This window comes from Dryobates pubescens, chromosome 23 (assembly GCF_014839835.1).
Source record: "Dryobates pubescens isolate bDryPub1 chromosome 23, bDryPub1.pri, whole genome shotgun sequence".
NCBI lineage: Eukaryota > Metazoa > Chordata > Aves > Piciformes > Picidae > Dryobates > Dryobates pubescens.
Genome location: NC_071634.1, coordinates 18,771,723 through 18,785,245, shown reverse-complemented (window position 1 = coordinate 18,785,245; position 13,523 = coordinate 18,771,723). Strand labels below are relative to the sequence as shown.

At 38.1% G+C, this 13,523-nt stretch overlaps 1 protein-coding gene across 1 annotated transcript in view; it reads left to right on the top strand.

Annotated features, from left to right (window-relative positions):
* Positions 1 to 13,523, top strand: part of CC2D2A (coiled-coil and C2 domain containing 2A) — a 45,644-nt gene that overhangs the window by 9,772 nt on the left and 22,349 nt on the right. Inside the window, exons 9-18 of the mRNA XM_054172167.1 lie at positions 1,235 to 1,444; positions 1,790 to 1,896; positions 4,993 to 5,133; positions 5,563 to 5,719; positions 6,231 to 6,469; positions 7,333 to 7,510; positions 8,685 to 8,841; positions 9,942 to 10,089; positions 10,751 to 10,889; positions 11,652 to 11,855. Coding sequence (XP_054028142.1) covers positions 1,235 to 1,444; positions 1,790 to 1,896; positions 4,993 to 5,133; positions 5,563 to 5,719; positions 6,231 to 6,469; positions 7,333 to 7,510; positions 8,685 to 8,841; positions 9,942 to 10,089; positions 10,751 to 10,889; positions 11,652 to 11,855 — 1,680 coding nt within the window. The remainder of the gene's footprint in view (positions 1 to 1,234; positions 1,445 to 1,789; positions 1,897 to 4,992; positions 5,134 to 5,562; positions 5,720 to 6,230; positions 6,470 to 7,332; positions 7,511 to 8,684; positions 8,842 to 9,941; positions 10,090 to 10,750; positions 10,890 to 11,651; positions 11,856 to 13,523) is intronic.

The following is a 13,523-nucleotide window of genomic DNA, read 5'->3' as shown; positions in this document are numbered from 1 at the left end:
GGGACACACAACATTTCTGTCTGCTGCTAGTGATACAGAGCTGAATGCTGCCTTTTAATTGATGCTGGTTACAAACATGAAATTCTCAGGATGCATCCAGTACCTGCAGACTTCTGCAGGGTCTTTCTGCATACAGGAAAAGAGGTTGCAGCTTAGATCATAGTAAGGACAGGCCAAGAAAGCTTAGGTTTCAAGAGCACCATAGATTCATAGAATGAATGACCCTAAAGATCATCTAGGCCCAACCATGTTTACATGAATAGTGACATAAATACCCAAAGCACTCTTGAAAGTAAGACATTAAGCTTAGAGAGGCCTTTATGGGCAGAAAACAGTGTAAGCATAAGGAATTACAGCTGCTGGGTTTATGTCAGACTGCGTCATATTAAACATTTTGATGCGTAACTGAACGTAGAAGGATCAGGTGGACTTAAGTGTTCCATGGCCATTTATACCAGTCCTGTGAAAGAGCAATACAACCGCTACGTTCCCTTATCCAACACTCTTTTGCCAATTCTTATGAAGGGACTGCAACAAGCACTACAAAACTAACAACTTCTGTTCTGATACCAGTATATCTCTGATGAATGCCTTCTGAAGAATTCTAAGAGGGGAGCAGCAGTAGTCAGGCACAAAGCACTGCTAATTCTCTTCTGATTTCAGTAACCTGAGGATAAGCCATGGTAGCCTTTTGGTTGCAACACGTTGAAGCATACTCTTTAAGCTTTGTTGCTGAAGGCCTGCATTGAGCTATGTGGATGTGAATTTCTCTGGCATTAAGATGAGGATGCGAATACCGTATTTCCTCTTCTGCACAATCCAAATGGTCTACACAAAGAGCTGTTCTCTCAGAGCTGAACTGTTTATCTTAGGTCTCAGTTCTGAAAGGAAATAAGGTAATACTAAATCAACAAGCACAACTAGAACCAGCAGTCTTTTCTTTACCCATTTCAGTGACGTTTATCATCATCACTCAGCAAGACCTGTGGGCAAGCAGACGACCTCTTAATTCAGCCTCATATGGACTATCAAAATTCTGTTGTACACAGTACCCATGGTGGTTTTATGCCACCCACTTGTCAATAAAGCAAAGAGGTTACCAGAGAAGCCTTTACAATTTAAGGCTCAGTAGTTAGATGTAGGTAGTGCTAAATGGGTATTTTTTTGGTCACAAAGCCTCTTTACAAGATTGTGGGGTTTTTTGTAAATCCATTTTATTCTTTTTTTCTTTCAGGCAATAAAAATGACAGCTGCCCATCAGTATCTTGTTGGACCTGGAGACTGCCAGGGGCCATTCCAATTGGATATTGATATTGCTGGACTAATATTCACCCATCATCCCTGTTTTAGCCGTGAGCATGTGTTAGCAGCTAAATTGGCTCAGTTATACGACCAGTATTTAGCAAGGCGGCAGAAGAATCTTACCAAACTTCTCACAGACAAGGTATTTCTGTTCTGCTGTTACAGCTTATTGAGAGAGTGATGTGACATTTTAAGGTAAAAGCTGAATTTGTTTCTTCAGAGTAGAGTGACGACATTCTAATTGTGTGTAATGAATGATGTTTTGTCAGAAGGTGAATACCTATGTATTTCACCTGGGTGTCAATTAGAATGTCGTCCTGAGGAATCAGGACCTCATACACTTGGTAAAACCCTGTAAATACAGAATCATGACAATTCAGAGTTTTCTGTTATGCAGTAATTACCTCTTTCATGTCAACGTGCATTTCCAGGCACTGTATGCCTCATATGTCAAACCATCTCTTAATTGTTTGTTTGTTCGTTTAAGCTTCATGCTTTGAGGAATGCTGTGCAGTGTAGTGTAGATGATGGTGGTGCTGGCGTTCCTAGGCCTGTGGCACAGCAGAGCATACCTGAATACAAAATTGAGATCAGGTAGGTATGGATTCATTATATCATTTTTTAACAAAAAATGTGTTCCTTTTTTTCCTTTCCATGCTGATAACAGAATGTGATTCATGTCAGACTTTAAAATTCCACTGTAAGTAGCTCTGGAAAAATTTTAGGGGCTTGAGAGTTCTTACTAAACAAGTTGAGTAAAAGCAAAGCAAACATTAAGAAAGTATAGCTTGAGCTGAAATTTTAATTCAAGAGTTCTAGTTTGATTATCTTTCATTAATTAGTTAGTAAATATTTACTGCTGTTTTACACAATTAAATCTCAGTTAAGGTTTCAGTAGACATCAGCCGGATGCATGCTAGCTCTCACAACAATGCAAGGGATGTAACTTTTTTGAGCAGACTAACGCCCTATTTTGTCCCAGCTTCCTCCTCATTACACAAGTGCTCTTGATGCATTTCCCGTTCTTAGGCATTTTGGTCATATTTTTGCCAATGTGTTAATATTTTTGTTTTACAAGATTACAGTTCTTGTTCTTGACAGTAAGCGGTTAGTAAAAATGATAATATACTTTTGGCTTGGTAGTCAAAAATATTATTTTTGGCAAATGGACAGTAGTGACCTGTAAGTGTAGGCAGGATGATAAAAGCCTAAGTTATTTTGGAGATCTGTGCTGAACAGTTGTTGAACTAGTAAATACTTAAAAATCAGAGACTCTTTCACAGTCTTAAAGGAAGCAGTAATGTATTTAAATATACAGAAGTTTAGACTGTAATGGTTCACATGGTAATACAGTATTGAAAAAAAATGATGTTTTTTTAATTACTATTTTACTTTCGGCCTTGCTGCTGCCCATGCTAATACATCCACTCACACTCTTAAGTTTGGGAATCGCTTCTTCAGATTTTGATCCTTCAAGTACCCATTATCTTGTGCAGGACATAGAGATAATGTATTGTTTTATACTAAAGGACGAAGTCTTCCTTCCATCAAAACAAGGAGTAGCTTTTATTCATATTTTGTTCGCATATCTGCTGGAGGACTTGGAGCAGGCCGTGTGCTCCATTCAGTGCCAGTTACCATACAGTACCTTGGAGCTCTTGCTATGGAAAGCATGAGGATAGTAATGAAGAGGTTCACTGTGGGAATGATGTCTTGCATTTTGACATCAACCCTGAGGCTTGCTTGATGGTTCATTCTAATTAGATAGACTATTCCTTCTGGGTATCTTAAGTACTTTTCTGTGTCTTGAGTGATTTGGTTTGGTGTCAAGAGTATTATGAATCAGGAGGAACTCGCCTGAAACTGGTGAGATCTGTGCTGTGTTAGTAATGTAGATGAGCTTGGCTGGGATTGTTCTGGGGCTTTTCATATCTGTAGTTCCTTCTGGCTACAGCTTTGTTGTTGGAAGCTGTTACACATGTGAGGCTCAGATGTGCTCAGGAATTTTTACTGTCATGGTCTTTAATACTAATTTGGACGTGTAAAACATCTGAACTGCCTTGTCTGTCTTTTAATATTGCATTTCCCTGATGGTTGGTGTAGTGCTCTCATGAGAAATTACAGATGTGAAGAGTGTAGCATGAAAAATAAGCTAATTGTTTCCTCCACCCTCCAATAACATCACCGGTGTGTACTCCTTACTGTCTGAAGATCAGAGCTATAGTTTTCCATCCGTTTGAGCAAGAAATGTTACCTGAATACAGAGAACTTTTGCAAATTGCTAATTTCAGCCCTACTCTTCTTACTTGCTGAGGAGGAAGTCAGCATATGCTGCACACTGCTGCTTTCAGGCTATTCTGGCTGACGTGTTTTAGCAGAGTTGATTTTCCAAGAGGTCCTGCTTGCAAACTGAATACCTCAGATTAGTGCAATTGCTGACCTATGTGTTCCTGTATCTTTAAGCTTCACCTTCTAGCTTCATCTGGTAGATGAAGAAAAGGTCATTAAGCTGCATGGTTAAGTAATCAAGCTGCTAGTTAATGAAGTGAAGAAGTTACTCAGATTGTTTTCTAAAAAGTCTGGATTTTTTCTTTATTATGTTTACTAAATCTATTTATGCTTTTAAATAGCGTAAGATGTATTTCTTCTCTCAGCTCTACCTCAGCCTCCCTGTCTTCCACATTACCCGAATATTCCAAGTAGTCACGTGTCAGTTTACATCTCCTATTTTTTTATGTGGTTTAAATCACATTGTTTTTACTAGGCGTGTTTAGCTGCCAAGATAGAACCGGAAAGAGTCTGTGTTCGTGCTACATAGATGCTTACTTTGAAAGTGCGTGTTGGTTATTAAAACTGCTAATGAATAGCTCTTTGGAAAAGATTGGAGGGTGGAAATGGGAGATACCAATTCAGGGGGGTAAGCTCTGTTAATTTTCTTTGTGTTAAGAATCTTGTAGGGCTGTCAGAGGACTCAGATTACTTCATACTTCATCTCTGCAGGTCCCTATTAACAGACCTAGAAGCGTGTTAGGTTTAAAACATACTTTGTAGTATGCAATTGTAATAAGCCTTATTTCAGAGCAGCAGTGTAGGCTTCCCGTGCTATTGTTTACATGAATTGACTTTAAAGTGTTTCTAATGCTGTACAGCTGTAGCAAGCATTTCAGAAAACTTGGTGATCTCCAGAGAAGGAACTGTAATTGAAACCAGCTTGTCCAGAATGCAGGGGACTAAGAGCAGAGAAAGAAATCAAATCCTGACATCTTCACAGAATCACCAAGGTTGGAAGAGACCTCAAAGATCATCAAGTCCAACCTGTCACCACAGACCCCATGACTAAACCATGGCACCAACTGCCATGTCCAATCCCCTCTTGAATATCTCCAGGGATGGTGACTCCACCACCTCCCTGGGAAGCCCATTCCAATGGCTAACGACTCTCTCAGTGAAGAACTTTCTCCTTACCTTGAGCCTAAACTTCCCCTGGCACAGCTTGAGACTGTGTCGTCTTGATCTGGTGCTGGTTGCTTCAAGTCTGGGTTTTACGCACGTTGGATTTAAACCTCTGCAGCTGTTAATCAAATTGAAACCCACATCACTTTGGCTGTTGGTATGGCAAGTTTTCACTCTGTTATTCAACCGAGTTACACAATTCTGATTGCTTTTGTGCATACGTGTATATATTTCTAGGCAAACCAGAAGACTTCGTGATGCCGAAGAAGAAAAAGACAGAACGTTGCTCAAGAGCATTATAAAAGTTTGGAAACAGATTAAATCTCTCCGTGACTTTCAGAAGTTTACTAACACCCCCCTGAAACTTTATTTGAGGAAGTATGTTTTGATAACACTTTTTATACATCATTTGCCAGCACTGGGGTTTCAATAAGATTAGTCAGCTTGGGATCATAGAATTCTGATATGAAGGATGCAATGGTGAGAATTTGAGTAGTGCCTGGCACTGTTTGAGTCTGCTGCTGTTCCTCTTGAGTTTGGGGAAGGAGGAAAGTTGAAATAGCAAATTACTCTAACAGAAAGGAATTTCTGTGGGCTAATGAGTAAAGAAAATGAAATTATATTCACTCCAGATAGCCTAAGGGTTGAGAGCAGATAGTAACTGTCTATGCTAGTATTTTAAAATAGAACATACTTTTGATATAATAAAATCAATTCATGGAGAAGTAGGCATTTGTTATATATTACAGACTTAATTGTGGGCCTTATGTTAATTTGTGCAAGATGTTGATTACTGTTGTTTTGAAGGGAAGAGGCTGATCAGAGATTAGATGAAAAAGCGTATGAAGCAGAAATTCAGGCTGAGATAAGTGAATTACTAGAAGAACATATGGAAGAATATGAAAAGAAAATGGAGGAGTATAAAAATGAGCTACAAGAGTGGAAATCTTGGAAGAAGATGCAGGTTGGTTTCAATCTCTTTGTTTCACAAAAATATAAAATTATTACCATGTGTGTTCAAATTTTGACCTAATTTGGAAAGAAATTAAATTTCAGAATAGTTATGCATAATTTAATGAGTCTGTGGTATATGTACATCCCTTTATCAATGTGGATGCAGACAACACATCTCGAAGAACCATGTCTACTGGTTGTGTAACCTTCCTTCGGTCCTAACAAGAATGCAGATGGCAACTTAGGTTATATGGGAAGTCAGCTGCTAGCCGGAATGTTGAAGGAACAGGTTGGAAAGATTAAATAAATGTTGTGTTTGAAGCATATGAATAGAATGCATTGCTGAGTTGTGAACCTGAAGTAGCACAGAGAATGAGAGAAATCTGATTTTTGTGTGTGGTGATTTTAGTTGCACAGTAATTTCTCATGTGTGTTTAGTACGTGGGGATCAAAAGAACGACAGAAAATAAGCTCTCCTGACTGAAACAAGATCATGAGAACGTTGTTACTTTTGTATGCAGAAGTCCAAGAAGAAAAGGAAGAAAAAAGACATTCCTGAAGAAGAAGAAGAATCATTAGAAGATGGTGATCTTGGTGAGGAACGTGTAAAACCCATCCCACCTAAAATGGCCAGTAGCCTTGAAATAGAGCAGCAGGTTAGAGAAAAAGCTGACAACTGCAGGAGGAAGCCTGGAGAGCCTGCTCTCATTCCTGAACTGGTCCTGTCAGGAAATGTAACAGCAACGGAGCTGTGTCCTCGGTGAGATAAATGGTGGCCTGCAAATTACTTTGGTCATGATTTTCTGATGATGTTTATTCATTGATTGTACAACTTCAGAAGCACGTATTCACCATTCTGTTTAGCCTAGTGGTAAAACATCTGCTTCTAAAGCTCGTGTAACTTGGACCATTTTCGAGTCATATATAACCTTGTGTAAAGTGGGCTTAGAGAACTCATGTCTACATAATTCCCTCTCAGCATTCTGGTGTTCCTTCAGCTTCTGCATTGAACAGTGGTCTATGTAGAAAGGAGCTGTTTTCAGTGTAGAGTTAGGGTCACTCCTGGTAGTGCCACTCTCACTAGCTGGTCCGTTATACCAGGGTTGTGTTATAGTCAACAAAGGGAAAATAAATTGTGTAGTAACCCAGAGATTTCACTGTGGATTATATAAATGCATTTACTTATTTGTGTAGCTTTCCACATTTACATGCACAGTTTAATATGAAGCTAGCAGATTTTAGTCATTTAAAAATTGCTTCATCAAGGAATATTGCTTGGCTGTTCTGTTCCCAGTGACTGAAAACATAACTTAAAAATGTTAACTCGATTTGGTATCATACGTTGTGCTTTGGGGGGAAGGGAGTAGAAAGGAAAAAATTTCCCTAAGCAACTCCTTTTATGTGGAGCTGGCTTTAGTGGATATAAAATTTGACCTGCTAATTTTTGCATCAATTTACATACCTGAGAACATAGGACAATGTTTGTAGGCATTTTTAGAAAAATACCACCTTTATTTAGGTGACTTCTGTTTCCTCTCGACAAATCAAATTCTTATTAGAAATAATCAAGGAATGAAAATGTTACTAAAAACTACATGACAAATCGTTTTGACCTATTTACAGGGGAGAAGTTCTGCGACGAGAAGATGTGAAGAAACGCTCAGCGTTTATCAAAGTCCTTTTCAACTCCAAAGAAGTATCAAGGACTGTTACCCGACCAATAAGTTCAGATTTCAGAGTTCACTTTGGACAGATTTTCAATTTACAAATATTCAATTGGCCAGAGAGTTTGAAACTACAGGTAGATAAAGATTTGTCATAGTAACTTTAGAAAGATAATATGGAATGTAATCACTCTTATGACACTTCTGTTTTGCTCTATGCTTGTGTTGTAAAGATGGAAAAAAAGAAAGACCTACCCCTTTCCTGCTTCTCCAGTCACAAACTTTTAAGTGTGCTGCTAGATTTTTTTATGCTTGTGCTTTATATATATAAATAAGTGTATGTGTGTGTGTTTGTATATATATATATAGGGATTATATGTGTATGTGTTACTTGATTATGGGCTGCATAAGGGAAATCATTGAGACATTACTAAATACATTAGTGGAACAGCCTCTTAAGTTTAGATAAAACTAATTTATGTTGTAGATAAACTTGCCAAAATGGTCTTAAAACATTATTGTTCACGCAGTGAAATCATCATAAAGTTTAGTGAGGCAAGGTAAGAAAAAAAATTCATTGCTAGTAACATTTATAACTGCTCTTAACGTATTCAACAGTGCCATTAAGTCAAACCACCACCACCTTCATTCAATGTAAGAATTAATGGGAGAGTCACATGAATAATCTTCAGAGCCAACACAATATATTTTTAGGAGAAACAGGGTCAAGATACTGCTTCTTCTGTTAGATGACTTCTGCTGTTTGGTGACTTCACTGGTAGCTCAGGGGAGCGTGCATACTACTTGCTTTCTGTCAGGGAAAAGGAATACTATCTGGAATTAAAACATCTGAATGCGGCAATCACTTACATCACTGAGCCTGTAGCTGGTCAGGAAAGAGGGAAGCAGCCTGCAGTGCTGTCAGAACAGAGTCTGTGTGCCTTACCCTGTCTTTTGTGGTGAGAAATAATGAAACAAAATCATTCTGGCATCTCCACCTGATAGCAGTGACAATCAAAAAGCAGTTGCATATTGTACAGTGATGCTCTTTGCGGCCTACATTACATTAGGTGCATTAGGTGAGGAGGATACACATTTGTTAAAAATTCAAGACAAGTTAGATGCTGGTAGCTGAATTGTCTCCTAAGTGGTATTTTAGAAAGTAAATTAGTGCAATTGCCTTAATTAATGATTTTGTGCTTAAGTCATATTAAACCCTTTTGTCCAAATATCCTACAATATGTTTTCAACTTCTCATGAATTCGTGTGTAATTTTTTTACTGTGCCTATAACTGTGTATTTTTTTCGTAGATATATGAAACAACAGGTATGAGCAGTACCACCTTGTTGGCTGAAGTGTTCCTACCTGCTCCTGAGACTACAGTTCTGACAGGCAGTGCTCCTATAGAAGAAATAGAGTTCAGCAGCAATCAGCGTGTGATGTTAGACCACGAAGGAGTTGGGAGTGGTAGGGACTCGCTCATTCTCAGTTCTATGCTTCTCATTTTGCTGAAATAATGTAGCTTGCAAGCTGGTCTAAGTTGCAGATATTAAATTCTGTTAAGAGCACTTAGAGCTTCTGTAGCTGAGTCTTACTACTGAAGTTTGCTGTGGATTTTTTGTCTCTTGCGAACTTTAAGCTAGACATAATGAAACTGTGTGTGTTTATTGTATTTTATTGTAGTGTTAGTGGAGCACTAATGGCTATAGAAGTTGTTCAGGGCTTTTTAGTGTTTAAGTATTCAGGCCTCTGTAAACAGATGGCATTAATTAGTATAGCTCCAGTGATTTTGATTTTTTAAACCACTAAAGAGCAGGCTGTATAAGAGTGTATGCAGAGTAATTTTTTGTCTTCCTATTTGCTTTGTTGACATCCTGCAAAACTTTTTGTTCCTGGGACTTCAGAAGGATAAATAGGGGACATTTAAGAGAAGAGGAAATAAGGATAAAAGTAGCATATGGAACTTTGAAGTAAGTTTGAACAGTATTATGAGGTGACTGGCTTGCATACATTTGCCATGTATAAAATACAGATCAATCGATAGCAGAAGATAGATAAAAAACTTTGGAGGAAAGAAATGTGGTAAAAAAATAATTGCAACCAAGGTGTGTGTAAATGCCGGTGACCGTGATGAGTGAATATACAGTTGTGTGTCACAAAATGCGAGGACTGACTCTTCAGTCATGCATAATTCTTTTTATTCTAAATTTATGTTTCATCGATAACAATAAGCTGAGTCTGAAAACTGTTAGAAATATTAAATAGTGCATATCTGTCAAGAAAAAGAAAAAAAAAGGCACCTTTGGCATAGCTTTCAAGGCATAGGCTTTCCTTCCAACCCAAATGGAAACCCTTTCTGCACATGGCCTGGAATCTTTCACTCTTTTGTAGGGCAGAGGACTTCCCTACAGCATGCATCAGGATCAAGTGGTTTCACATTACTCTGTTTCTATAAAGGCGCAGGTTGTCTGGCTCCTTATTTTTCAGGAATCGTTTTTGTTAGCTGTTTGGACGTTGTGCTTGAATGCATAAATACAGCACTTTGGGATTTTTTTCCTTTTTGATAGGTGTGCCCATTTCATTTGAAGCTGATGGTAGCAACAAAATGTCTTTAATGACCTCTGGGAAAGTATCCAATAGTGTCTCTTGGGCAGTTGGAGAAAAAGGAATCCCCTTAATTCCTCCAGTATCTCAGCAAAACACAGGCATTCCAAGGTAACGATACGAATTTCCAGTGAGTCATGGGAAACTGTTTATATTAGTATTTTTAAAAAATACTTTCATAATCAAGAATTTTCCTAATAGTTTTGAGTTTATGAAATTTTACTGTGAAATCTATCTCTCGTTACATTAGTTATAAGCAATATTGAAGTTGTACTCAAGCTGATTAGAGTATTTTTTATGATTTTCTAAGAGAAGATGTATATATTGGCGAGGAACTTCTCTGGAATAATTTTGCTAACAACAGAAACTTCAGCGCTTTCTTTCAAAGTGCATTTGGGGAGGCTGCTGGGACACATGCTTTAAATGCCTTTTCTGTAATGTGTGCCCAGGTGGCCAATGGCATCCTGGCCTGTATCTGGAATAGTGTGGCCAGCAGGAGCAGGGAACTCATTCTGCCCTGTACTCAGCACTGGTTAGGCCACACCTTAAGTCCTGTCTCCAGTTCTGGGCCCCTCAATTCAATAAAGATGTTGAGTTGCTCGAACGTGTCCAGAGAAGTGCAAACAAAAATTCATCATTCTCTCACTTGGTGTAGCTACAACTAAGAATTGTGTAGTGGAATTATTCAGGTTGTGGGGAGCTTTTGGGATTTTGCCAAAATTGTTTTTAAGTATTGCTAAACCACATGGTACTGTCACTTCTGTGTTTTTAGTGCTTTAAAAAATATTGATGCTGTTGCATCCATTGGCACATCAGGCCTAACTGACATGAAGAAACTAGCCAAGTGGGCAGCAGAAGCAAAACTTGATCCAAATGACCCAAACAATGCAGCTCTGATGCAGCTGATCCTGGTAAGTGGCTTTTTTCAGAGCTGTAGGGCTAATAGAGCCATGAAACACCAAATAACCAGTACCTTCTCATACATGCCAGGTCGGTAGTAGCTTTTGAATTTGTGATGGAGGTACTTGTGTGAGTTAAAGAAGCAAAGTGACTACTGAAAATGGGATTTATTAATCCATTTAGTAGTGGTTTAATGATTTATTAATGAGTATGATTTATTAATGTGTTCAGTAGTATTCTAGGGGTAAAGGAAAAATAGGTATATGGGAATATGCTCATTAATTTATAAATAAAAAAACTCACAGGTTTGGAGTTTGTTGTTTCCTTAAAGTCCAGATGTATTTCCAGAGTACTTGTATGGTATTAAGTAGGAAGTTGCTCATTAGTGACAGTTGCACAAAGAGATCTGTTGTGTCGTAGAAGTTTGGACTTGTCTAAACATCAAACTGAGGAGTTATTTGTGTAGTCGAAGTTGTGTAAATTAATTGTCTTTACAGGACAGCTTGTTAGATTACTCTGCTAGGTGACAGTTTTCCTACTCTTCAAAGTTTTGTCTTATGAGGAAATAGAATTGTATTCTCTTCTTAAATGTCATATGCTTTGCTCAGCAAAAATCTACTTCAAAACGCTTGGATCAAACTGGGAGTGGAGCAGTGTCTCAGTTTCTTTGGCTTAAAATGAACATCCTTGCAATATGCATGTAAGACTTCAGGTAATTGTATAGGCTTTCACCACTCAACATGAGAAAGTTAATTTTTTTAAAACTAATTTAGGTTGCTACAAGTGGAGAGGCACACGTTCCTGATTTCTTCAGACTGGAACAGTTGCAGCAAGAATTTAATTTTGTTTCTGATGAGGAATTTAACCGATCAAAGAGATTCCGACTCCTGCAGCTCAGAAACGAGGACGTGACAGAGTTCCGAAACTATAAGCAAGTCCCTTTACATGAAGGAGAAATCAGTGACAAAATCTTCCAGGTAGAACAATATCTTTCTTTTCTAGTTTTAATGTGGATACTATTTAACTCCCAGTTAAGTCAGTTGGTCTCTTAAAGAATGTACAGCTATGCTGGTCTGTGAAAGACTAGAGCTTTATTACCACAGTCTTTTCTAGTATGAATTTAATCTAATTAAGATTGCTTCATTCCAAGTCAATATTTCCACAGCTACACTGTGGAAGGAGAAAAAGTCACAGCAACTGCTGTGCACACAGATGTCATAAGCTTGTTTAGTTTGGCTTTTTTAAAGGTAAGAGACTTTTAAAGGTGATTTCAGATATAGAAAGGTAATGCAAAAATAATTCAGGCTTCGTCTTATTGACTTGTGAGCCATTTCTGCAGAGACTGGAAGCAATGACTCTGAGGAGAATGAAAACCTTTTTATGTTTACACTGCAGCCTATGTTGCAGTTATTTCTGGCTTAGTACACTGTTCCAATTAGCTTACCCTGTCCTGGCATGTCCATTAATTACCTTTCTGAAATGCAGTGTGTGCATTTCTTAATTTGGGTCGTACTTCAATTATTTTTAAGATCGGCTCCATTATTAGCGTTAAGTTGTGCAATTCATGTAGCTAAGGTGTACTTTAGAGTGTTCACTGCCTTAGCAGGACCAGAATCATCTCAAATTCTGGGAACTGGTGCTTTATCCCTACATCATCTTCAGGAATTTCTTTTAAAAAATCTTTCTTTGATTTATTTTGCATTATATCCGGTGGTTTGGGGTTTTTTTTAGAGAAACATGTTGATTCAATAATTTCTGGCCCTTTTAAAATGTTAGATTAGTCTTATATTTAAAGGAGTGCCTCATCTTGGAGATATATTTCTGATCCAGTTGGTTTTGTTCATGCCATATTACCATTGAGAATTGAAAGACAGTTTAAAAATTGTTTTGTGGGTTTTTATCTATCAAGGATAAGTAAGGATAAATTGGATAAACCCATGATTACCCATTCCAACTTCATTTTATGTGACATGAGCCTCAAAACTAAGTTTCAAGTGGTATTCTTCCTAATTGGTTTACTAACTATTTGTCCAAGAAGTCTGAAATTTCATAGAATTGTGGAACTTTTTTGAAAATAATGTCTGGAGGTCACCTAGTCCTGCCTTCCACTGAAGAGGTGGGGCTGCTGCCAGCACTAGATGAGATCAGCTGTGTATTTGTCTAGCCAGGTCTTGAAAAGCTCTGAATGGGAGATTTCACAACCTTTATGGATATCCTGTACCAGTGCTGCTCTATTCTTCTAGTGGTTAAAAAAAAAAAACCACCACAACAATTCACGTCCAACCTGAGCCTTCTAAATTGTTTATGGCTCTTTTTCCTGTATTGTCTGGTACTAAAGAGATGACTTTGGAAATCTCTGCTTTGTAATCATCCCTCAAGTAGTTGTGGGAAGCTATTAGATTGCATATTAACCTCTTCATTGCCAAGCTAATTAAGTTGAACACATTGTCTAGTGCAAGAAAGACACTGAGATACTGAAGCCAGTTCAGTACAGAGCTACCAGAGTATCTACAGGGCTGGAACACAAGATGATGTACAAGAAGAGGCTGAAAGGAATTAAGTTTGTGTTGGCCTAGGAGGGCAAGACTAAGGAGGATCTTTAACTTCTTTCTGGTACCTAATGAAATGATGCAGAGAAAAGAGAG